The sequence below is a fragment of the Mobula hypostoma genome, chromosome 1, assembly GCF_963921235.1.
Source record: "Mobula hypostoma chromosome 1, sMobHyp1.1, whole genome shotgun sequence".
Lineage (NCBI taxonomy): Eukaryota > Metazoa > Chordata > Chondrichthyes > Myliobatiformes > Myliobatidae > Mobula > Mobula hypostoma.
The window spans coordinates 123,376,584-123,403,369 of record NC_086097.1 but is presented as its reverse complement, the minus strand read 5'-3'; the positions used below and the strand labels follow the sequence as shown (position 1 = coordinate 123,403,369).

The 26,786-nt window shown below is 43.6% G+C and overlaps 1 protein-coding gene across 7 annotated transcripts in view; it reads left to right on the top strand.

The window, feature by feature from the left end:
* The window catches only part of LOC134350204 (coiled-coil domain-containing protein 102A-like), a 657,542-nt gene that overhangs the window by 120,241 nt on the left and 510,515 nt on the right, over window positions 1-26,786 (top strand). For all 7 annotated transcript variants that reach the window (XR_010018849.1, XR_010018848.1, XM_063055227.1 and 4 more), the window contains exon 4: window positions 17,113-17,221. Coding sequence is in view for 5 of the 7 variants with exons in the window: in XM_063055227.1 (XP_062911297.1) it covers window positions 17,113-17,221 (109 nt within the window). In the remaining 2 variants the exon portion in view is untranslated. The remainder of the gene's footprint in view (window positions 1-17,112; window positions 17,222-26,786) is intronic.

Below are 26,786 nucleotides of genomic sequence, written 5' to 3'. Positions count from 1 at the left end.
CTGCTCACAGTACTCCGTATGGTCTGACCAATGCCTTTTAAAGCTTTGGCATTGCTCTTATATTCTCGTCCTCTCAAAATGAATGCTAACATTGCATTTGCATTCCTTACCACCGACTTAGCCTGCAAATTAACTCGTAAGGAATCCTGCATAAGGACTCCCAAGTTCCTTTCCTCCTCCGATTTTTGAATTTTCTCCCCGTTTAGAAAATAGTCTGTGCCTTTAATCCTTTTACCAAAGTGCATGACCATATGCTTCCTACACTATATTCCATCTACCACTCCTTTGGCTGTTTTCCTAATCCGTTAGATCCTTGTGCAAACTCTCTGCTTCCTCAGCACTACCTGCCCCTCCACCTATCTTCGTATCGTCTGCAGACTTGGCCACAAACCCATCAATTCCGTCATCCAAATCATTGACATGTAAGCTGAGAAGAAGCTGTCCCAGTACGGATCCCTGCGGAATACCACTAGTCACCGGCAGCTAACCAGAAATTCCCACTCTTTGACTCCTGCCAATCAGCCAATGCTCTATCCATGTTAGTATCTTTCCTGAAATACCATTGGCTGTTAACTTGTTAAGCAACCTTATGTGTGGCACCTTGTCAAAGGCCTTCTCAAAATCCAAGTACGCAAAATCCGTTGATTCTCCTCTGGCTATCCTGCTTGTTATTTCTTCAAAGAATTCTAACAGATTTGTCAAGCAATATCTTTCCTTATGCTGACTATGGCCTATTTTATTATGTGCCTCAAGTACCCCAAAACCACATTCTTAACGACCCTAGTATCTTCCCAACTGCTGAGGTCAGACTAACTGGCCTGTAATTTTCTCCCTTCTTGAAGAGTGGAGTGACAGTTGCACTTTTCCACTCCTCTGGAACCATGCTAGAGTCCATTGCTGTTTGACCTTCTGCGTTCACCGGCAATTTTTATGTGTGTTGCTAGAGTCCAGTGATTCTTGAAGGATCACTACTAATGCCTCCACAATCTCCTCAGCTATCTCCTTCAGAACCCTGGGGTGTACACCATCTGGTCCAGATGACTTGTGTACCTTCAGACATTTCAGTTTCCCAAGCACCTTCTCCCTGGTATTGAAAATTACAATCACTTCTGCCCACTAATGCTATTGAACTTCTGGCATGCTGCTAGTTTCTTCCGGGTATGTTACTGTGCCCCGCAGCTTTACGTGGGATGACCTTGTATAGGGTCTTCCTCACATCAGCTGTGGCCACACAGTGCCTGCTCCTCAGGTGAAATGGAGGTCTTGCTCGCTGGCGCATTGTTCCATGCATCAAGCTGTGTGTAAAAGACATTCAGCTTATCAGGAAGCGAGGTGTCACTGTCATTTATCTGCAGGGCGGACTTGTAGTCTGTTGTGGTTTGAAAGCCCTGCCACATGTGCCTCGTACCTCTAGTGTCACAGAAATGGCTGTATATTGTCTGTGACTTATCACCTTCTGCCTTCCTGCTGGCGTGGGAAGGCGCAGCTCTTGCTGACCTGAGAGCCATCTTATCTCCCCGGTCTGAAGTCAGCATCCCAATTTCTCAGCCTTGCCCGCACCTCTGCTGTCAACTTTGACTTCTGATTTGCCCTCACGTAGATGTGTTTAATTACAGCGGCATCCTCTATGCATTTCTCTCTATAGCCAGTCACAGATCCCGCATATTCATCAATGTTAATGTGATGGTTGTAGGTAGTCACCTCCCTGAACGTGTTTCAGTCTGCGTTTTCAGAACAGTCCTGTAATGGTGAGGTTGCTCCTTCTCGCCAGGTCTTTATCTCCCTTTGAATTTGTTTGATGAGCAGGAATTTAGCATAACAGATAAGTGGACAGAGAACACCGCCAGAGATGAACAGTGGGTCATTACTACCGAAGTGATCCCTCACCAGTTCTTGTAAAAGTAGATACACAGCCCTCCTCCGTGGGTTTTTCCGGAGCTCACAGAATTTCTATACACCCAAAAAGAGATAAAACCCGCTCGCTGAATGGCCGCTTCAGGGGTGGTACCCTGGAGCACGTTTCATTCAGGATGAGGACGCAGAGGCCGCTTGTCTGAGTCTCAGATGCAGGTGATCTAGTTAATTTTCCAGTGGTCGAAAGTTTGAAAGCAGAGTCGACGGGTGAGCTGATCTGCAGGGTTTCACCTTCAGTCTTGCATGAATACCAGCTCGTTTCCTCGAATACTGCTTCTGACGCCGTCTCCCTGGGTGAGACGAAACGGTTCTCAATAAACCCATGCTGCTCTGCTCCTCTGCTATCCAGGCACTCGCCAGTGAGGTAGACCTGCAGTACCCGTTGTTCTTGATGTCCAGTGGTGTCTTGTGTTCATAAAGGATGAACTGTTACATCATTAGTTGGAGCCAGAGTGGCTGCTGCGACTGGGCGCACCACCATTTTGGAACATTGAATTATATTGGGTTGCGCTTGTCTGGGAGGCTGGAGTTAATGTGTGCCATGACCAGCCTCTTCAAGCACTTCATAATGGTGGAGGTCAGGGCCACTGGGTGGTAGCAAGCTTAGGAACGTTAAACTACCAGAAAAGTAACAATTCAACATACCCCAGATTGCATCTGTCGTTACACGCCCTGATAGGATGAGCTACAGAGTAAATCTGGCACGAGTTTTATAAGCAAATCTCTGACGGTTAAAAAAAACCTCCACGCACAAAGGAGTGTGAAAGGGCAGAGTGTGATAAGAGTGTTTATTCATTGCTTGACAATATTTTTACAAAAAAGGATATTTAAATATACTATAGATATGTAATCTTTATATGAAGCTGGGCGATGCAGTCAGTGAAGATTTCATCAGTTTTAGTGAATCGTTTTATATCATACTTTGAGTGATTATGGTAGCCCTATGAAAAAGGTGATCAAGCTAAAGATGATCTTTATTTGTCACATGTGTCACATGTACATTGAAACATCGAAACATACAGCGAAGTGTGTTGTTTGCATTGAAGCAGTGAGGATGGTGCTGAGCAGTGCAGCGTTACCACACTTCTGGCTCCAGCATAGTATGCTCACAACTCCCTAACCCTAACCGTACACACTTGGAATGTGTGCGGAAATCCCACCTGGTCACCGGGAGAATGTAAAAACTCACGGTGGATCGGTGATTGCTGGTGCTGTGCCAGTGGTTATTCTACTGTGCTGTTTCTAGTTACACCCCACAGGTACAGGTAGGAAGATTCAAATCCATTACTGAGAACCACAGTGAACCTGCTGAAGAGTGCACACGGCGCAGACATGTTGAAGTCAACATATTACGATGCAATCCCAGCCGCTGTACACAATGAACTGGCAGTGTTAGTGATCATGTACATTTAGCAATTAGCTTCAAGAAGTATTGTGTCCTGGGATATTCAGGGGGTTTATCAATGTGATCAGTACAGTAATAGCCGTGGTGATTCAAAGCATCGGTGAAGATAGAATCGATTTGAAATTCTGTTGTAGACAAGATATAAGGGAGCCAACTGAGAGGTGCACAGCTAGTTCAGGATCCATGGAATCATCTTCATGTCTGGGAATGGTGGGAACTAACAGAAGCATAGCTATAACATGGCTGTTCTTTTTCATAGTTGTTGATCAGTGTAATTTTTAGATTAGGTTAGGTTATGAGGACACGCAGTCCTCTTTAATTGTCGTTTAGTAATGCATGCATTAAGAAAGAATTTTCACTCCGTAGATTGGGTTTCTTTACTTTTCAAAAGTACAGCAAATTTATTTATTATCAAAGTATATGATAATCAACATTTTTTATCAAGGTATGTACAGTATATGTCACCATATACTACCTTGAGATTCATACGAGAACGTGTGCGGATCTCATTGAAACCTACCGAATGTTGAAAGGACTCAGCAGGGTGGATGTGGAGAGGATGTTTCCTATGGCGGGGGTATCCAGAACTAGAGGGCACAGTCTCATAATTGAGGGGCAACACCTTAGAGCAGAGGTAAGGAGAAGTTTTATTTTGACCAGAGAGTAGTGAATCTGTGGAATGTTTTGCCACAGACTGCAGTGAAGACCAAGTCTGTGTGTATATTTAAGGCGGAAGTTGATCATTACCTGATCGGTCAGGGCATCAAAGGATATGGCGAGAAGGCAAGGGTATGGGGTGGAGTGGGATCAGCCATGATGGAATGGCGGAGCAGACTCGGTGGGCCAAATGGTCTAATTCTGCTCCTATGTCTAATGATCTTATGGTCATTTAAATTTTTTCTTCTTCAATATTTTTATTAATTTATATATAAGAATACAGAGTACAGGAAAAAATATATATGTCAATATATTAAACTAAATCGCATATAAATTACCCTATATTTGTACAAATCAATTAGTTCGTAACATTGAAAAATAATAATTTTTTTATATTAAAAAAAAATTTAACCCACTGCCAAGACCGAAGCTGATTAATAGAGAAAAAAGAAAAAAGATTGTTAGTCATCATCTGTGCTTTGACAGCAAATTCAAAGATTTTGAAAATAATTCAGAACGAGTCCCCACAATGTTTGAAAGTCTTGATTAGATTCAAAGATTGAACATCGAATCTTCTCTAAGTTTAAACATGACATCACATCACGTAACCATTGGGCATGAATAGGAGGGGCCATATCTTTCCATTTAAGCAAAAGCAGCCTTCTGGCTATAAGAGACGTAAAAGCCAAAATATGCAAATCAGATGGCTCCAAAATAATATCCTTTCCTCCAATAATACCAAATAAAGCAGTCATGGTCATGTATCTTGAAGTCATTCACTGTAGCACAAAGAGATACAATATAATTAGTGACAAACTACACATAAACAAAGATGGAGAAATAACCAATGTGTAAAAGAAGAGAAACTGCAAATACAAAAATTATAAATAAATAAGTAAATAAATAATCCTGAGAACATGAGTTGTAGAGTCCTTTAAGAGTGATTCAACAGATTGTGGAATCAATTCAATGTTGAGGTGAGAGAAGTTAGTTGGTTCAGGAGCTTGATGGTTGAAGGGTAATAACTGTCCCTGAACCTGGTGATGTGGGACCTAAGGCTCCTGTACCTCCTGCCCAATGGCAGTAGCAAGAAGAGGGCATGTCTGGATGGTGGGGTCCTTGCTGATGGATGCTGCTTTCTTGTGGCAGCACTCCTTGTAGATGTGCCCAGTGGTGGGGAGGACTCTGCCGGTGATGGACTGGGTTGTATCAATGCACAAGCTGTTCATGTTAGAATTGGTTTATTGCTTTTCCAATGTTGTTCTTTGTGCTGTTGGTCCACATTTTTGAGCGATCTCTTCACAGCTTTTATAGAGCTAAATGCTGTTAAACCCATTTAGTTCAGAAATTACTGTTTTTGTATTATTTCTGCATGTAATTTTGTACAATTTTCAGTTGTGGCATCAATAACTGATGTTTCTTATTTGAGAAATGTCATGGAAAATGGGTTGCCGACCTGTGAAATTGTATTTTCAATGACCAGCTGTTCGCCTGAATGAACAATCTAGGGCCATGTGTTCACCACTGTGACAGTTGTGGAATTTTAATTTTATTTTTAATGTCCACAGTACGAATGGATTATCATGCTCACACATTTGGCTTGCTAATGTTCTGTAGGGGAGGAAGTCTGTCATATCTCCCTGGGCTGACCAGTGTGCAACTCCAGATTGGCAGGAATGTGGTTGACTCTGAAGCACCTGATGCGGCAGCCTTGGTAAATGAAGAATGAGAATATTGTCCAGCATTGACCAGGGACCAGACTCAGAGCCTGGGATTCTTCATCCAGGCAGACAGCTGGTCTTTGAAAATACAATTTCACCGATTGGCCGCTCATCTTTCATGCCATTTCTCAAATAAAGAATAAAATTTATTAAGGTGGCTGTGGGAGAGTCTAGGACCAGAGGGCATAGCCTCTAAATACAAAGATGTCCCTTTAGAACAGAGATGAGGAAGATATTTTTTAGCCAGAGGGTGGTGCATCTGTGGAATTCATTGCCACAGGTGACTGTGGAGGCCAAGTCATTGGGTATATTTAAAGTGGAGGTTGATAGGTTCTTGATTAGTAACGGTGTCAAAGGTTACGGGGAGAAGGCAGGAGAAAGGGGTTGAAAATGATAATGAATCAACCGTGATGGAATGTTGGAGCGGACTTGATGGGCCAAATGGCAAAATAGTGTTCCTATGCAGACTTGATGCACCAAATGGTCTAATTGTGTTCCTGTGCAAACTTGATAGGCCAAATACCCGAACTCTGTTCCTGTGTCCTACGGTCTTATGGTTAAACTGGACACAGAAGAATCATTCCCAGAACAACTGACTTTACAATGATCTCCTCACAAAAATCAGCCACTGGTGTTGAACTTTGAAGAGATTTCCCACACATTGGTCATGTAGCAGTCAACATGGTAGTACTGATAGAATCATACATTATAGATGGCATGACAGCTTCCTCCGTCACAGTCCCTGGGGATGTCCAACCCCACTGGCAGGGCTTACCTTTGGGAGAGGAAGGGACATCTGCGGGTCTTGAGTGTTGACCCCACACTCATAGTAGCAGTTTACCCATGGGCATGAAATCAAGATGCCAGTTGTTATCTACTGTCCTCTGTCAACTGTCAAATCAGCATATTCTCTCTCACAAACCCATCAAATTCCCTGTGATTTTATTTCTCACTAAGGGGTGATTACAGTAACCGTTTAACCCTCTGTCATATCTTTGGGATGTGGGAGACAAAGTGAACACTCACATAGTGACAGAGAGAATGTGCAAGTTGCACATGTACTGCACCAAGGCCAACATTAAGCCTTAATTATTTATTTAATATACATTTTATTATTATTTGCACAATTAGTCTTTTGCACGTTGTTTGTCTTTGTTATGCATGATTTTTTATTTTCCTGTGAATACCAGCAAGAAAATGTTTCACAGAGTTGTATATGGTGATGTACAGTATGATAATAAATTTACCCTGAACTTTGAAATCCAGGTCCCTCGAGCTGGAACACTATCTGTTGTCCTGTTACAGCCACGGTTATGTGTGGCTCTTCAGCCCCGGAATATTGATGGTAGAAGAGTCTTGTCGACTGTTTATTCCTCTCCCTAGATGCTGCCTGACCTGCTGAGTTCCTTCAGCATTTTGTGTGTATTACTCTGGAATTCCAGCATTCCGCAGGATCTCCGGCGTTATTGATGCTGAAAGACTGGGTATTGGTAATGTTAAGGAACATCAAGGGTAGTAGTTTGATTCTGTAATCTATTTCCTGGTACTTTGGTGACATGGTTGTTATTTGTCACTTAATCAACCCATGCCTGATTGTTGATTTGGAGATACAGCACAGAATAGGCCCTTCTGCCCCTTTGAGCTGTACTGCCCAGCAACCCTTGATAGCCCCCGATTAACCATGAGTTAATCATGGGACAGTTTGCAACGATCAATTAATCTACTAACCAGTATGTGTTTGGGAGGAATCTGGAGCACCCGGAGAAAGTCCACACATTCCATGTGGAGGACATACAGTCTCCTTACAAAGGATGCTGGGATTGATCTCCGATCTGACTCCCTAAGCCGTAATAGCATCGTGCTAACCGTTACGCTGTCGTGTCGGAGCCTTGCAGGCAATGCTTTATTTGTTGAGTTGTGAATAGAACTGACCATTGTGTAATCATTAGCAAACAGTGCTATGTTCACCTTATGATAGAAGAAATGCTGTTGCTGAAGCAGCTGGAGATGTTTGGGCCCACTTAATGCAGAGTTACCCAATGGGGCCTGGATGAATAATTTCCTACTAGCAAAACCACCTTTCTTTTTTAAAAAAATTTTATTTAGAGATACAGCACAGTAACAGGCTCTTAAGGCCCAACGAGCCCACCCTGCTTAATTATACCATGTCACCAATGAACCTACTCACCTGTCTGTCTTTGGAATGTGAGAGGAAACCTGAGCCTCTGGAGGAAACCCAAGCGGTCACGGGAGAACATACAAACCCTTTATAGTCAGCGACGGGGATTGAACCCAGGTCTCTGGTGCTGTAATAGCATTATGCTAACCGCTATGGTACCATGCTGCCCGGCAGTTGTGAAGTATGAATCCACAATTCGAGTGCTTACACCTTGATGATCATTGTCTTTCATTTTATCAGAGCTCCTGGACTCCACGTCTTCAAATGCTGCCTTGATGCTGAGAGGAGTTACCCACGCCTCATCTCAGGAATTGAGCTCTTTGGTCCATGCTTAACGTTAAGGTGGCACGGTAGCCTAGTGGTTAGCATGACACTTTACAGCACAAGTGACCTGGTTTCGATTCCCGCCACTGCCTGTAAGGAGTTTGTAACATTCTGCCTGTGACCGTGTGGGCTTCCTCCCACAGTCCAAAGACGTACCAGTTGATAGGTCAGTTGGTCATTGTAAATTGTGATTAGGCTGGGATTAAATTGGGGGATTGCTGGGTGACGTGGCTCGAGGGGCCGGAGGGGCCCACTCCATTCTGTATCTCAGTAAATAAATAGGAATGGTCCCGAGAAAATACAAGTTATTAGACCTGTATTTTAGTCTTCTGGAAGGCATGGTAAAACCACGTTATCGGACTGTTGGAATATGGGAGCGTGGTAGTGTAGCAGTTAGCTTAAAGCTAATACAGCGCCAGAGATGACCGTTCGGGCTCAATTTCCGCCGCTGTCTGTAAAGATTTTGTACATTCTCCCCATTACTGCGTGGCTTTCCTCTGGGTGCTCTGGTTTCCTCCCACATTTCCAAGACATATGGTTAGAGTTAGTGTGTTGTGGGCATGTTATGCTGACACTGGAAGAGTGGCTGCCCAGCACAGTCCACAGTCAAAGCTGATTTGATTTGGTGCAAACGATGCATTTCACCGTATGTTTCGATGTATTTGTGACAAATGAACCTCATCCTTAAAGCCTTTAATCTGGGGAATGCTAAACTTCTGTAACGAGGTCATGGACCACAATGTTTGTGGCTCATGCTGGCAGTGTGTATGATTAATTATAACTGCTTTAATTTGATTACTGCTTTTGCTCAGATGACTCAAATAAAAAGCTCCCAGAATCAATGGTCCAGGGAAAAAGGGGAAACTAGGAAGAATGTACTACTAAAGAAATGTAGGCAGATCCTGGGTTACATAAGGGTTCTGTTTCTGAAAACTGCCTGTAAACCAATTTCTTTGTAGCCAGGGATGTTTGTTTTCTATAGTTGCTCATATCATATCACTTTACGTATACTTGCTGTACTCTCCCATTGAACAGTAATAGTGCGATACTCGAGTCGATGATGGTATTGCCTTAAGGGGTCGTCTATTGATGGGTCCTCAGGTGACTGAAACGGACGATCTGCTATCCATAAAACTCTGCGATGTTAGGGCGGATTTCCTTAATGGAGAATGCCTGTGCATGACTTTGTTTAATGTGGGGAGGCTGAATCATAGCCAGCCGTCACACAGTCCTTGACAGAGCGGTGTCAGGGTCCAGTGGTATGGAGTGTGAGACGACTGGAGACCCTTCACTGCTGTTGTGATGTGCCGTCAGCTTCCAAAAGCTCCACCACTGAGGCCTTGGTTGGGTCGATCTTTATCTGGAACCTCTGCCTTGACCTTACCGCCATGGGTGACCCTACCAGAACCTAGGCTAAACTGCAGACAGCATTGGTCTCGGATCTCAGGAACTCACAAGCCTCTTTCTCCCCCATGGCGATCCTTGGAGAAGACTCGTTCTCAGTCAATAATTGCCCTTAATGCTTCTCATAATTAAAGTATTGGTGTAGATACTTTATTCGGTTATTAATAAAGGTCATGAACCCTTTTATTGTTGTTATTACTGGCTAAAACAATGTTGGACCAGAACGGCCTGGTCCGTGCAGTATCTGTAAGTAAAATAAATTTTCTTTTTTTTTGTAATTTATTTTTTATAAAATAAAATTTTAATACATACTCACACAAGCCTGCAAATAACTTGCAATAAATTAATGTAGACAGTTCCTCTTAAAGAAAATATCGCTGACCCATATCAATGAAAGTACACTTATTCCTGTGACACACACTGAATGCTGGAGGAGCTCAGGTCAGGCAGCATCTATCGATAAAAGTAAAGATTCATTCTTTATTCCTTCATTCTGTGACCTTTTTTTTTCCTGTGATGTGGAGAAATAAACAATAAGGGATCTAAGGGTTGCCTTTAGGTCACTGGTTAATTATTTCCAATATCTTAAATTTAGTAATACAATGTGGAATTGGTCCTTTTACTCCTTCGAGCCACGCCGCCTGAGTAACCCCACAACCCCGATTAACCCTAACCTAATCACGTCGATTTACAAATACCAGTTAACCTACTCGTTTTGTCTTTGGACTGAGGGAGGAAACTGGAGAATCCCAGGAAAACCTACTCATTCCACAGGGAGAATGGAGAGGCTCCTGACAGAATGGTGCTGGAATTGAACTCTGAACTCTGGAACGCCCCGACCTGTAATAGCGTCGCACTAACCGCTATGCTACCGCAGTGCCCAGTTATCGTTGTTAAGCTGATCTTCAGCTTATAAGCATTTTCTGTAGGAAATCATTTCTACTGTGCACTGTTGCTATAATGTATTTCAGATAGGAAATACCAGGAATGCCTACAATCAGAGTGGGAGTCACAAAAATCCAGCTGCATAGTATTACACTTTTACTTCCCTCAGGAAGGACAGTTTGAAAAAGATATTTTTGCGTGGTTCCAGAATTGCCATTAGACATTTGCTTTCTGCACACAAACTGCTGGAGGAACTCAATGGCCTTTTAAGGTTACTGGTCTTCATCACTGGATTAATTAGCCTAGTAATATAAACCCCTGTTTATGCTGAAGAAGGCAATACGTTAGATCATAAGACCTTAAGACCATACTATAGCAGCAGAATTAGGCCATTTGGCCCATCAAGTCTTCTCCCCATTCCTTCACAGCTGATTTATTAACCCTATTCTCCTGCCTTCTCCCCGTAACTTTTGATATCCTTACTCATCGAGAACCTAACAATCTTTGAATTAATTAATTAGCTGATTATTTGAGCCACACTGCCCACCAACAACCTCGATTTGACCCTAATCACTGGACAGTTAGCAATAACCATTTAACCCACCTGGGAGGTCATTGGACTGTAGGAGGGAGGAAACCTTGCAGAGTTTCCTTGCACCCTCCTTCCCCTTTGCAATCATGAATCTTACATATTTTAAATTCATTTTTGGGATATGGATGTTGCTATCATGGCCAGCGTTTATTGCTCATGTCCTTCATGGGGTAGTGGTCTGTCAACCTCTTCAATGTAGCAGTTCACCCAGTAGGTTAGTGGGGCTTTACTGCTGACATCAGCTCGTGAAGCGTCTGGTATCCTGTCTTCCCTTAACAGGAATATGAGCCATGCAAAATGCACTTACAGGGCCAGCTTGTGGAACTTGCCTGGGTACTTGGCAGGCTTTATGAGAATTTATGGGTGGCACAGTGGTGTAGCGGTTAGCGGAAACCTGTTACAGAGACAGCGATCACCGATTGGGGTTCGATTCTTGCTGTCTGTAAGGAGTCTGTACCTTCTCCCCATGACCACGTGGGTTTCCTTTCGGTTCTTCTGTTTCCACCCACATTTCAAAGAGATTCGGGAAGGGTTAGGGTTAGTGAGTTGGGGGCATGCAATGTGGGTGCCGGAAACATTTGCAGGCTGCCCCCAGCACAACCTCGGACTGTGTTGGTCAATGACACAAAGCAATACATTTCACTGTATGTTTTGATGTACATGTGACAAATAGAGCAATTCTTTATCTTGAAAAATTGTCAAGTTGTGCATATTGTTGCTGAAAATATATGCTGGATGACAGCCGGATATTGGGCTGGACCATTGAGCTCAATAACTTGATCTCCAGAGGACTGGATTTGTACAAACTCTATAGTTCTCAGCTAGTGAAGGAAATACTGAAAATGCTCCAATCCAACAGCATCTGTGGAGAAGGGAACAGATTAGAGTTTCAGGTTATTTATGTTTTATTTTCTGGCCCAATGATCTGCAACTCACCTATTTAACCCTAGCCTAATCACAGGCCAATTTACAATGATTAATTAACCTAACCAGTACACCTTTGGACTGTGGGAGGAAACCAGAGCACATGGAGGAATCACACACACTCACAGGAGAATGTATAAGCTCCATTAGAAACGCTGCCACAATCGAACTTCGAACTTTGGAATGCCCTGAGCTGTAATGGTGTCACGTTAACTACTACGCTACCAATATCCATCTCAAATTTCAGAAGTAAAAATCTCACAGTAAATTTGTTATGAAAGTATGTATATAGGTCATTATACCTTGAAATTCATTTTCGTGCAGACAATCACAGTAAAACAAAAAAGTACACCAGAATCTAAAAAGTACACAAGACTGACAAATCCTAATCCTAATGTTCACAAATCCTAATGTGCACAAGTCCTAATTTGAGGCATTGCTCATTGAAGATGATGTGGGTACTACAGAGGCCAGTGCGCGTGATGGAGCTGACTAAGTTTACAACTCTCTGCAGCTTACTACGATCCTGTGCAGTAGCCCCTCCCCCACCCCAATACCAGAAGGTGATGCAGCCAGTTAGAATGTTCTCCACAGTACATCTGTAGAAATTTGCGAGTGCTTTTGGTGACAAACCAAATTTCCTCAAATTCCTCATGAAATATAGCTGCTGTCATTCCTTCTTTATAGTTGCATGGATATGTTGGGTCCAGGTTAGATCCCCAGGAAATTTAAGCTGCTCACTCTTTCCACTTCTGCTCCCTCTGAGGATTGGTGTGTGCTCCCTCGTCTTACTCTTTTTGATGTTGGATTGGAATCAGGTTTAATGTCACTGACCTGTTGTGAAATTTGCTTTGCAGCAGCACTACAGTGCATTACATAAAAACACCGTAAATCAGACAAAGAAATATACACTCAGTGTCCACACCCAGTACCTCCATAACCTAATAAAGTGGCCACTGAGTGTACATTTGTGGTCTTCTGTTGCTGTAACCCATCCACTTCAAGGTTCCACGTGTTGTGCGTTCAAAGATTCTCTTCTGCACACCACTGTTGTAACGTGTGGTTATTTGAGTTACTGTCACCTTCCTGTCAGCTTGAACCAGTCTGGCCGTTTTCCTCAGAGCTCTCTTATTAATAAGGTGTTTTATACCCCCAGTGTTGGCGCGTGGCCAAGTGGTTAAGGCGTTGGTCTAGTGATCTGAAGGTCGCTAGTTCGAGCCTCAGCTGAAGCAGCGTGTTGTGTCCTTGAGCAAGGCACTTAACCACACATTGCTCTGCAACGACACCGGTGCCAAGCTGTATTGGCCCTAGTGCCCTTCCCTTGGACAACATCAGTGGCGTGGAGAGGGAGACTTGCAGCATGGGCAACTGCTGGTCTTCCATACAACCTTGCCCAGGCCTGCGCCCGGAAATCTTCCAAGGTGCAAATTGATGGTCTCACAAGACTAAAGGATGCCTATAAATATATATACCCCCAGAACTGCTGCTCACTGGATATTTTTCGCACCATTCTCTGTAAACTCCAGAAATTGTTGTATGCAAAAAAAACACCAGATCAGCAGTTTTTGAGATACTCAAACCATCCCTACCAGCACCAACAATCATTCCCGGTCAAAATCACTTGGATCACAGTTCTTTCCCGTTCCGATGTTTGGTCTGAGCAACAACTAAACCTGTTGGTCACATCTGCATGCTTTTATGAATTGAGTTGCTGCCACGTGATAGGCTGATTAGATATTTGCATTAACAAGCAGGAGTACAGGTGTACCTAATAAAGTGGCCACTAAGTGTGTATATTAAAAGCTTAAATTCAATAATTAGTGCAAAAAAGAGCGAAAATGGTGAGGTTGTGTTAATAGGTTCATTGTCCCTTCAGAAATCTGACGGCAGAGGGGAAGAAGCTGTTCCTAAAAAGTATGTACCTTTAGGCACCTGTACTGTACCTCCTCTCTGACAGTAGTAATGAGAAGAGGGTCGTGGGGGGGGGGTCCTTTATGATAGATGTGACCTTTTTGAGGCATCATCTTTTGAAGAGGTCCTCGATGGTGGGGAACCTAGTTTCTGTGAGAAAGCTGGCTGAGTTTGCACATTTTTCTGATTCGCTTAAGTGACCCCTCCATACCAGGTGGTGATGCAACCAGTTAGAATGCTCTCTGTGATACATCTGTAGGAATTTGGTGGACTCTTTGTTGACATAACAAATCTCCTCAATATCATGCAATGTGATGGGCTGTGACAGAAGCAGTATACGCCCCCTCTCCTTCATCAGTCCTGATGAAGGGTCTCGGCCCAAAGAGTGGACGGTTTACTCTGTTCCATAGATGCTGCCTGGCCTGCTGAGTTCCCCCAGCATCTTTGTGTGTTGCTTGGATTTCCAGCTTCTGCAGATTTTCTCTTGTTTGTGATTCGCCCCCTGTCCTTGTATCTGTCTGCATGAGTTCAGTGGCGGGTCATCACCATAGAGATAATTCTGAGGTCTGGAGAGCTGTGCAGTCGAAGGGAGCGGGAGAGAGGAATTTTCATCATACTCAGTTGCTGGTGAGGAGAAAGGCAATCAGACCAAGCCACAGTGGATGCTGCCAGTTCCTGGTCATGGTTTGTAGTCAGCATGCTGGTTTGGGTGCAGCCCTGAGCCTCATGTTTTCATGCTGACTGTCTCCATCACTCATCCTGGCTTGTCCCTCACTGGCCACCCCACAGGCAACTTAGATGATTCTTTGCTCAGGGAACACCAGTACAGTCCAGGGGTTTGCACCAGTTTCCTGCCACAGTAGCATGCAGGTCAAGAATGGAAGTCCAGTTAGAGGCCTGGTCTTCGATTGGAGGTCCAGAAATCGAGGCCTGATGTCTGGATCCCCAAATCTGCAAATCTCTTCAAGTCTGCTAGGGAAGTCGAAGTTCAATATCTGCAAATGTATGAGCCTGCTGGAGGCTGGTCGCCGAAGAAGATGACTTCTCCTGCAGTTAAGGGAATGTGTATGTGTGTGGGAGGGATGAATGGATCTTGGTTTGCTTCGTTGCTTTGTTATTTGGTATGTTTTGTTTTGTTGTTTTGCTGAACATTGTGGTCATGGCGCCAGAATTTGTGGTGGCACTTCAAAGAATTGAGAAATCCTGTCGACAACCATTTGTGATTGGAAACACCTTCATCTCTATGGAAGGATTGTAGACAACTTTGTGAATCTGTAATGGACTGCCATCAATCTGTAATGGACTGAATCTATCATGGACTACCACCAACTTGTAATGGACTGATTCTGTAATGAACCACCATCGACAGCTTCGTGAATCAGTTATGGACTGCCATCAATCTGTAATGTACTGAATCTGTAATGGACTACCACCAACTTGTAATGGACTGAATCTGTAAAAAAGCTTCATGAATCTGTAATGGACCACCACCAATCTGTAATGAACTGAATTTGTAATGGGCTGTCACAAGCAGCTTCGTGAATCTGTAATAGACAGACACCAATCTGTAATGAACTGAATTTATAATGGGCTGTCACAAACAGCTTCATGAACCTGTAATGGATAGACACCAACTTGTAATAGACTGCCACCAACAGCTTTGTGAATTTCTTATGGACTTACACCAAGGCTAGGTTATCCTTTTATAAATAGGAGTTCCAGAACTGTACACAGTACTCTAGGTGTGACCTCACCAAAACTCTGTACAATTCTGGTATTTCCTTATTTCTGTATCCCGAACCCCATCGTGCCCACTTGCTTTTCTGACTGCTTGTACCTGTACCTGTACCTGTACCTGTACCTGTTCAAGTTTCATCTGCAATACCTGGACCCCTCTATACTCTACTCATTTGCAATCCTTAGATAATAATTGATTTGAGCTTTTTTGTGTGAAAGATCGAATACCTCAGAGGAACATTGTACCCATGTAATCTCTTAGAAAGAACTGTGTGATCGGTTTCCCGGGCAGGTCCTGTTTCAGGTGATTTAATTTAGGTGAAGTGCTTTGGGGCATCCTGAAACTATGAAAGAGCAGCACATAAAGACAATTATTTTATTCAGCTCTTCAGAATGGACTGTTACAGGCATATTCATTATTTGATACCTTGGCAGATACTGATTGATAAAGGAATATCTCTAAATGATAACAAAATCTGGATGGTAGAAGAGCTCATTGTTTCGAGCAGTGTCTGTGGAAGGAGCACGAGAGGTTCTGCAGATGCTGGAAATCCTGAGCAATGCACATATCCGAGCACCTTTGCACCATCTGCCGCAACAGGTGGCATTTCCTGGTGGCCACCCATTTTAATTCTACTTCCCATTCCCACTCCAACATGTCAGTTTATGTTCTTCTCTACTGCCACGATGAGGCCACTCTCAAGTTGGAGGAGCAACACCTCATATTCTGTCTGGGTAGCCTCCAAACTGATGGCATGAACATTGGTTTCTCTGACTTCTGGTAGTTTCTCTGTTCCCCCCCCCCCCTTTTATTCCCATTCTGATCTCCTCTTATTACCTCCCTTCCCCTGAGCCACCCACCAATTCTCTAGTGTCCCACCTCCATCCTTTTCTCCCATGGTCCACTCTCTTCACCTTTAGGATTCCTTCTTCAATCCTTTACATTTTCCACCTATCACCTCCCAGCTTCTTACTTCTGCCCCCCACCCCCACCTGGTTTCGCCTATCACTTTCCAGCTTGTCCTCCTTCCTCCCCCCCCCCCCACCTCCTTATTCTGGCCTTTCAATCCTTCCTTTCCAGTCCTGATTCAGGGTCTGGGCCCAAAATGTTAACTGTTCATTCCCCTCCATAGATTTTGCTCGACCTGCTGAGTTCCTCCAGCATTTTGTGTTCTCCATAGAAGAAGATTTAAGTTGACGTTTTGGATCTTAGATGCTGCTTAATCCACAGTTCTTCCAGCATTCTGTTTTTTATTCCAGTTCCAGCATGTGTAGCGTCAAAGTTGCGCATTCAAAATAAAATATAGGTAATAATTTATTAGTTGTTTATATAAAATATAAACAGCTAATATAAAATTTGGGCATGTACAGACATAAGTGTTCATATTACATAATTATTGTTGGCTGCACTTCCATTATTGAACTATAAAATTCTTTTTAAAACTTCTTTTCCACACAGGGACAAAGCTGCACTTGGAAGGCAGATTGAGAAACTAGAAGCTGATTTATCTCAGTGGAAGATCAAATACGAAGACGTGAGCAAATCAAAGCAGGAGGTCCTTAAACAGGTGTGATACTATAAGAGGGCAGCGGATGCTCACTTAGACCATTTACTGGATATTGGGGATTCTGTTGTTCTCTTTAACTGCCTGGGAGTCTGGCAAGTCATTCTTGTGTCAAGAAATTATGGGGCAAAACTGGGTCATCACGGTGGCATAGCGGTCCGTGCGAAGCTGTTGCAGCTCGGGGTGTTGGAGTTCAGAATTCAATTCTGCCAGAGAGGAGTTTGTTTGCTCTCCCCGTGACTACATGGGTTTCCACCGGTGCTCCGGTTTCATTTCACAGCCCAAAGACGTAAATGCAGCATCTCCAAGTTGGCGGATGACACGAAGCTGGGTGGCAGTGTTAGCAGTGAGGAGGATGCTAAGAGGATGCAGAGTGACTTGGATAGGTTGGGTGAGTGGGCAAATTCATGGCAGATGCAATTTAATGTGGATAAATGTGAAGTTATCCACTTTGGTGGCAAAAATAGGAAAACAGATTATTATCTGAATGGTGGCCGATTAGGAAAAGGGGAGGTGCAACGAGACCTGGGTGTCATTATACACCAGTCATTGAAAGTGGGCATGCAGGTACAGCAGGCGGTGAAAAAGGCGAATGGTATGCTGGCATTTATAGCGAGAGGATTCGAGTACAGGAGCAGGGAGGTACTACAGCAGTTGTACAAGGCCTTGGTGAGACCACACCTGGAGTATTGTGTGCAGTTTTGGTCCCCTAATCTGAGGAAAGACACCTTTGCCATAGAGGGAGTACAAAGAAGGTTCACCAGATTGATTCCTGGGATGGCAGGACTTTCATATGAAGAAAGACTGGATGAACTGGGCTTGTACTCGTTGGAATTTAGAAGATTGAGGGGGGATCTGATTGAAACGTATAAGATCCTAAAGGGATTGGACAGGCTAGATGCAGGAAGATTGTTCCCGATGTTGGGGAAGTCCAGAACGAGGGGTCACAGTTTGAGGATAGAGGGGAAGCCTTTTAGGACCGAGATTAGGAAAAACTTCTTCACACAGAGAGTGGTGAATCTGTGGAATTCTCTGCCACAGGAAACAGTTGAGGCCAGTTCATTGGCTATATTTAAGAGGGAGTTAGATATGGCCCTTGTGGCTACGGGGGTCAGGGGGTATGGAGGGAAGGCTGGGGCGGGGTTCTGAGTTGGATGATCAGCCATGATCATAATAAATGGCAGTGCAGGCTCGAAGGCCGAATGGCCTACTCCTGCACCTATTTTCTATGTTTCTATGATTAGTAAGTTAATTGTCCTGTGATTAGGCTGGTGATTAAACAGCTATGCTGGTGGGTGGTGCTGTTCATAGAGCAAGAAGGGCCTGTTCCACACTGCATCCCTAAAGAAATAGAAATGAGGTAATAAGCTATTTAATTTCTGACTGATAGTTGGGAATAAAAGTAAGGTTTTATTCTTGCAAACACAAGGAAATCTGCAGATGCTGGAATTTCAAGCAATCACACATCAAAGTTGCTGGTGAACGCAGCAGGCTGGGCAGCATCTATAGGAAGAGGTACAGTCGACGTTTCAGGCCGAGACCCTTCGTCAGGACTAACTGAAGGAAGAGTTAGTAAGAGATTTGAAAGTGGGAGGGGGAGGGGGAGATCCAAAATGATAGGAGAAGACAGGAGGGGGAGGGATGGAGCCAAGAGCTGGACAATTGATTGGCAAAAGGGATATGAGAGGTTTTGTTCTGCTCTGTTTAAAAATACACTCAGTGATCACGTTTAGGTACCTTCTGGCCTTAATTAAATGGCCACTGACTGTATATTGTCTTACGAACACTTTGTGTGAACTCTGAGATATAAATTGTAATTTATAAAAATTACAGTGAGCTGTCAGGTCAGCTGTAAAGATCATCGGCTGCAGTCTACCATCACTGCAGGACCTGTACGTAGATTGTGATAACAACACTGTAGTGTAATTGTGCTGTAGGACTGAGCCATGTTTTATACGTTAAAGCCAGTGCATCATTTGCTACAATTGTGTAACTTTACCTGTTTTCTAACCTAGAACCTGTGTGCTTTGTACAGGTATCTGGCGATGCATTTTTCATGTACTTCTGCATAAAGACTGACATACAAAAGAAAGAAGGATTAGCTTTATTTGTCATGCACATCAAAACATACAGTGTAATGTGCCGTTCGCATCAAATCAAATCTGTGAGGATTGTGTTGCCAAGTCGCAGTGCTACCCCACTCTTGGTGCCAACACAGCATGCTCACAGCTCACTAACCCTAAACCTAGCCTTTAGGTATACAAGATGATAAGAGGCATTGATCGCGTGGATAGTCAGAGGCTTTTTCCCAGGGTTGAAATAGCTAACGAGAGGGCGCAGTTTTAAGGTGCTTGGAAGTAGGTACAGAGGAGATGTCAGGGGTAAGTTTTTATGCAGAGTGGTGAGTGCGTGGAATGGGCTGCCGGCAACGGTGGTGGAGGCGGATACAATAGGGTCTTTTAAGAGACTCCTGGATAAGTACATGGAGCTTAGAAAAATAGAGGGCTATGGGACACCACCGGTAATTTCTAAAGTAAGGACATGTTCGGCCCAGCATTGTGGGCTGAAGGGCCTGTGTTATGCTGTAGGTTTTCTGTGTTTCTCTGTTAGCCGTATATCCTTGGAATGTGGAAGGAAACTGGAGCACCTGGAGGAAGCTGACAGGGAAAATGTACCATTTGGTTTCCCGCTGACCCCTCCAGACTGCTGGGAGTTGTCCACTCACCGGAGAAGGTCATTGGCTTTCAATTACTGACATTAAAAGACCTGTTTATTGCCAGAGCGAAGAAAAGAGCTGAAAAGGTTACTGCTGACTCCACCCACACCAGCATCACCTATTCACCAAATTGCCATCAGGGAGACGCTACAGACCTATCAACACCAGGATTACACCTCATCTCCGAAGCTTGTTCCCTGTAGCGATCCAGCATCCCAGCAAAACTCACTCAGCTGTAATATCCGACTCCCGGCACAACATCTGTTAAGTGGCCTTTCCTGTTCTTGTTGTTCTGTTGGTAATTATTGTGTCTGTTCATATTTATTTAAGTTTGATTATTAACGTTTGTACATGTCATCATTCTGCTAATTGTCAATTGCTCTTGGCTGTTTGCACTACTGTCTTGTAAATTGTTGGTTGCTATTGTGTTGTCTGTTATGATATTGTCCTGTGTTTTATGCTTGGCACCGAACCACAATTAATTCTGCTACGTTTCACATACTGGTAATAACGTGATACTGATCGGTGAATGGCGGCAATACAGAGGCTACGTCTACACTACGCAGGATAATTTTGAAAACGCCGGTTTCGAGTAAAAACGACAGGTGTCCACACTAAGCGTTTTTCAAAATATCTCTGTCCACATTAGATGGATATTTGGGCGAATCTCCTCCTACTGGGCACGCGCAGGACACACAGAAAACAAGCGAAGAGAAAACGTAGAAACATAGAAAATAGGTGCAGGAGTAGGCCATTCGGCCCTTCGAGCCTGCACCGCCATTTATTATGATCATGGCTGATCATCCAACTCAGAACCCCGCCCCAGCCTTCCCTCCATACCCCCTGATCCCCGTAGCCACAAGGGCCATATCTAACTCCCTCTTAAATATAGCCAATGAACTGGCCTCAACTGTTTCCTGTGGCAGAGAATTCCACAGATTCACCACTCTCTGTGTGAAGAAGTTTTTCCTAATCTCGGTCCTAAAAGGCTTCCCCTTTATCCTCAAACTGTGACCCCTTGTTCTGGACTTCCCCAACTTCGGGAACAATCTTCCTGCATCTAGCCTGTCCAATCCCTTTAGGATTTTATACGTTTCAATTAGATCCCCCTCAATCTTCTAAATTCCAACGAGTACAAGCCCAGTTCATCCAGTCTTTCTTCATATGAAAGTCCTGCCATCCCAGGAATCAATTTGGTGAACCTTCTTTGTACTCCCTCTATGGCAAGGATGTCTTTCCTCAGATTAGGGGACCAAAACTGCACACAATACTCCAGGTGTGGTCTCACCAAGGCCTTGTACAACTGCAGTAGTACCTCCCTGCTCCTGTACTCGAATCCTCTCACTATAAATGCCAGCATACCATTCGCTATAAATGCCAGCATACCATTCGCCTTTTTCACCGCCTGCTGTACCTGCATGCCCACTTTCAATGACTGGTGTATAATGACACCCAGGTCTCGTTGCACCTCCCCTTTTCCTAATCGGCCACCATTCAGATAATAATCTGTTTTCCTATTTTTGCCACCAAAGTGGATAACTTCACATTTATCCACATTAAATTGCATCTGCCATGAATTTGCCCACTCACCCAACCTATCCAAGTCACTCTGCATCCTCTTAGCATCCTCCTCACAGCTAACACTGCCACCCAGCTTCGTGTCATCCGCAAACTTGGAGATGCTGCATTTAATTCCCTCATCCAAGTCATTAGTATATATTGTAAACAACTGGGGTCCCAGCACTGAGCCTTGCGGTACCCCACTAGTCACTGCCTGCCATTCTGAAAAGGTCCCGTTTATTCCCACTCTTTGCTTCCTGTCTGCTAACCAATTCTCCATCCACATCAATACCTTACCCCCAATACCGTGTGCTTTAAGTTTGCACACTAATCTCCTGTGTGGGACCTTGTCAAAAGCCTTTTGAAAATCCAAATATACCACATCCACTGGTTCTCCCCTATCCACTCTACTAGTTACATCCTCAAAAAATTCTATGAGATTCGTCAGACATGATTTTCCTTTCACAAATCCACGCTGACTTTGTCCGATGATTTCACCGCTTTCCAAATGTGCTGTTATCACATCTTTGATAACTGACTCCAGCAGTTTCCCCACCACCGACGTTAGGCTAACCGGTCTATAATTCCCCGGTTTCTCTCTCCCTCCTTTTTTAAAAAGTGGGGTTACATTAGCCACCCTCCAATCCTCAGGAACTAGTCCAGAATCTAACGAGTTTTGAAAAATTATCACTGATGCATCCACTATTTCTTGGGCTACTTCCTTAAGCACTCTAGGATGCAGACCATCTGACCTTGGGGATTTATCTGCCTTCAATCCCTTCAATTTACCTAACACCACTTCCCTACTAACATGTATTTCGCTCAGTTCCTCCATCTCACTGGACCCTCTGTCCCCTACTATTTCTGGAAGATTATTTATGTCCTCCTTAGTGAAGACAGAACCAAAGTAATTATTCAATTGGTCTGCCATGTCCTTGCTCCCCATAATCAATTCACCTGTTTCTGTCTGTAGGGGACCTACATTTGTCTTTACCAGTCTTTTCCTTTTTACATATCTATGAAAGCTTTTGCAGTCAGTTTTTATGTTCCCTGCCAGTTTTCTCTCATAATCGTTTTTCCCCTTCCTAATTAAGCCCTTTGTCCTCCTCTGCTGAACTCTGAATTTCTCCCAGTCCTCAGGTGAGCCACTTTCTCTGGCTAATTTGTATGCTTCTTCTTTGGAATTGATACTATCCCTAATTTCTCTTGTCAGCCACGGGTGCACTACCTTCCTTGATTTATTCTTTTGCCAAACTGGGATGAACAATTGTTGTAGTTCATCCATGCAACCTTTAAATGCTTGCCATTGCATATCCACCATCAATCCTTTTAAGTGTCATTTGCCAGTCTATCGTAGCTAATTAACGTCTCATACCTTCAAGGTTACCCCTCTTTAAGTTCAGAACCTTTGTTTCTGAATTAACTATGTCACTCTCCATCCTAATGAAGAATTCCACCATATTATGGTCACTCTTATCCAAGGGGCCTCTCACGACAAGATTGCTAATTAACCCTTCCTCATTGCTCAAAACCCAGTCCAGAATAGCCTGCTCTCTAGTTGGTTCCTCGACGTGTTGGTTCAAAAAACCATCCCGCATACATTCCAAGAAATCCTCTTCCTCAGCACCTTTACCAATTTGGTTCACCCAATCTACATGTAGATTGAAGTCACCCATTATAACTGCTGTTCCTTTATTGCACACATTTCTAATTTCCTGTTTAGTACCATCTCCGACCTCACTACTACTGTTAGGTGGCCTGTACACAACTCTCACCAGCGTCTTCTGCCCCTTAGTGTTACGCAGTTCTACCCATATCGATTCCACATCTTCCCGGCTTATGTCCTTCCTTTCTATTGCGTTAATCTCTTCTTTAACCAGCAATGCCACCCCACCTCCCCTTCCTTCATGTCTATCCCTCCTGAATATTGAATATCCCTGAACGTTGAGCTCCCATCCTTGGTCACCCTGGAGCCATGTCTCTGTGATCCCAACTATATCATAATCATTAATAACAATCTGCACTTTCAATTCATCCACCTTATTACGAATGCTCCTTGCATTGACACACAAAGCCTTCAGGCGCTCTTTTACAACTCTCTTAGCCCTTATACAATTATGTTGAAAAGTGGCCCTTTTTAATGCTTGCCCTGGATTTGTCGGCCTGCCACTTTTACTTTTCTCCTTAGTACTTTTTGCTTCTACCCTCACTTTACACCCCTCTGTCTCTCTGCACTGGTTCCCATCCCCCTGTTGTGAACTAACCTCCTCACGCCCAGCCTCTTTAATTTGATTCCCACCCCCCAACCATTCTAGTTTAAAGTCACCTCAGTAGCCCATTCTAGTTTAAGGTCACCTCAGTAGCCCAAAACGATATACTTGGTGCGCGTTTGTCCAGTTACAGAGTAGAAAAACTTAAAAAGAATTGTTCTTGGATCTTGCAGGAGGACTTAAAACTAAAAAAAACAAATACTGGAGCGTATGGAGGCAACCGACAGGGAGTTCACGGACAGTATAACCCGGCTGACGATGAACATTGAAAAACTGACTAACTCTGTTGCAGTAATAAAGCACCTTGTTAAATGTCTGCATCAGTGTTATCTTGTATTTCCATACAATGTTACATTAGGCTGTGACACATCTATTGTCAGAGAAGTACTTGCATAAATAGGTAAACCACCTTCATACAAGCAAGGACAGAAAACAGGGCAAAGTGAGTATACTTATTTATTCAGTAAGCTACGGGTCAAAGTATTTGGTGAGTACATTTCTAACTCTTCTGGCTTCAGTCTCGTTGCCGTCTTGTTAGGTTATGTGGAGGGTTGCATTCAAGAAAACAACGAAATGCGAAACTGCGGCCGTCTGTTCCGGCACGTCATGACAGCGTTTTTAAATAGTCAAAAAAGCTCAGTTTACAATTTAACTCTCACGCCGTTCACACCGACTGCGCGTTATAACAGCCGTATGGCAGTCCTTGCGCAGTACCAAGCAGAAGCATAAAAGCGTTGTTGTTGAGGTGTTGTCATGACAGCGTTTTTAAATCTCTCCGGTTACCCCGTACACACTACAACAGATATTTGGCGTTTTCAGATTTATTCACTCTGGAGACCGTTTCTGAAAATCTCCGTTTTCGGGGGCTGAAAACGCCGGCTCAGTGTGGATGGGAGGTCAAAACGAAGAGAAAAAGCTTTGTTTTCAAAATTATCCAGCGTAGTGTGGACGTACCCAGAGGCTGTGTACAAGAAGGGCCAGAGTTGCCTCTACTTCCTGAGAAGACTGAGGTCCTTTGGAGTATGTAAGCCTCTCCTTCACATGTTCTACCAGTCTGTTGTCGCCAGTACAATCTTCTATGGCATTAAAATGGATGATGCCAACAGGTTCAATAAACTGATTAGAACGGCTGGATCTGTTCTAGGAGTCAAACTGGACACACTGAAGACTGTGGTAGAACAAAGGACCTTATGGAAAATCATTGCAATTCTGGACAGTGGTTCTCACCCTCTGCATGCCACCTTGGCAGAAGAGAGGAGCACTTTTAGTAATAGACAACTGCACTGCTCCAAAGAGCGCTATATGAGGTCATTCTTATCCTCGGCTATTAGGCTCTATAATGAGTCCACCTATAGCTGGGAAAGTGATGACCTCCTCTTGTTAAGACTGTTTGAGATAACTTATATTTTTTATTCATTCTTACTTCTCTTCAAACCTCTATATCTGTGCACTTGTATTCCTTGTGACACTGTAACTTCCTTTGGGATCAATAAAGTATCTATCTATTTAACTATCTGATTGCTGGCGTGGGGAAGTGATGTGTTAACTACTACACTACCGTGCTGCCCATTGGTAACTGATGGTGACACCTTCAGGGAGTGCAGTTTCTGTGGGAAAAGAGATCACCATTACTATAAAGTAACACACATCAAAGTTGCTGGTGAACGCAGCAGGCCAAGCAGCATCTGTAGGAAGAGGTGCAGTCGACGTCCTGACGAAGGGTCTCGGCCTGAAACGTCGACTGTACCTCTTCCTAGAGATGCTGCTTGACCTGCTGCGTTCACCAGCAACTTTGATGTGTGTTGCTTGAATTTCCAGCATCTGCAGAATTCCTGTTGTTTGCGTTAAAATTACTATAAAGTATCGGGTACAGTATCATGCTTTTGGAATATTGAAAGAATTCGATATCTTGCTAGATAGAAGCTGAAGGAGTAGGAATGGTCAGAGGGAGCCCTGAGCTGGCAGTGCTACCCAACAAAGGACTTCAGGAGAAAAATCTGCTGATGTACTTCAGATGTCTTCAGGTCAGTAAAAGCTCTGCACTGAAAAATGTGGCATACTGTGGCCATAATTACATTCACAGAGCTTCGTTAGTACCCACTCAGGCCACAATGACCATAAACTGTGCCTTACACAGATTTCTGCTACGGCTATTAATACAAGCAGCAAATGCCAGTTTGCCTTCACTGTTGAATAGGGCTACGTCCACACTACGCCGGAAAATTTTGAAAACAAAGCTTTTTCTCTTCGTTTTGACCTTCCGTCCACACTGAAATGGCATTTTCAGCCACTGAAAACGGAGATTTTCAGAAACGGTCTCCAGAATGAATAAATCTGAAAACACCTAATATCCTTTGCGGTGTGTACGGGGTAACCGGAGCTTTTTAAAACCGCTGTCATGACGTGCCGGAACAGATGGTGGCAGCACGGCATTTCATTGTTTTATTATTATTATTATTATTACTACTTTACTGTCGCCAAACAGTTGATACTAGAGCGTACAGTCATCACAGCGATATTTGATTCTGCGCTTCGCAGAACCTGACAATTTCAGAACAGACAGCAACGAGACTGAAGCCAGAAGAGTTAGAAATGTACTCACCAAATACTTTGACCCATAGCTTACTGAATAAATAAGTATACTCACTTTGCCCTGTTTTCTGTCCTTGCTTGTATGAAGGTAAGGACAGAAAACACCCTCCGCCACCTCCAGTTCAAATTCCATGCAGAATATTTTGGAGGATCAAGAACAAAGAACTTGCAAGTACTTCTCTGACAATAGATGTGTAACAGCCTAATGTAACATTGTATGGAAATACAAGATAACACTGATGCAGGCATGTTTTATACATTTAACAAGGTACTTTATTAATGCAACGGAGTTAGTCAGTTTTTCAATGTTCGTCGTCAGCCGGGTCATATTGTCCGTGAGCTCCCTGTCAGCTGCCTCCATACGCTCCAGTATTTGTTTTTTTTTAAGTCCTCCTGCGCGAGAGCCAAGAGCAATTCCTTTTAACTTTTT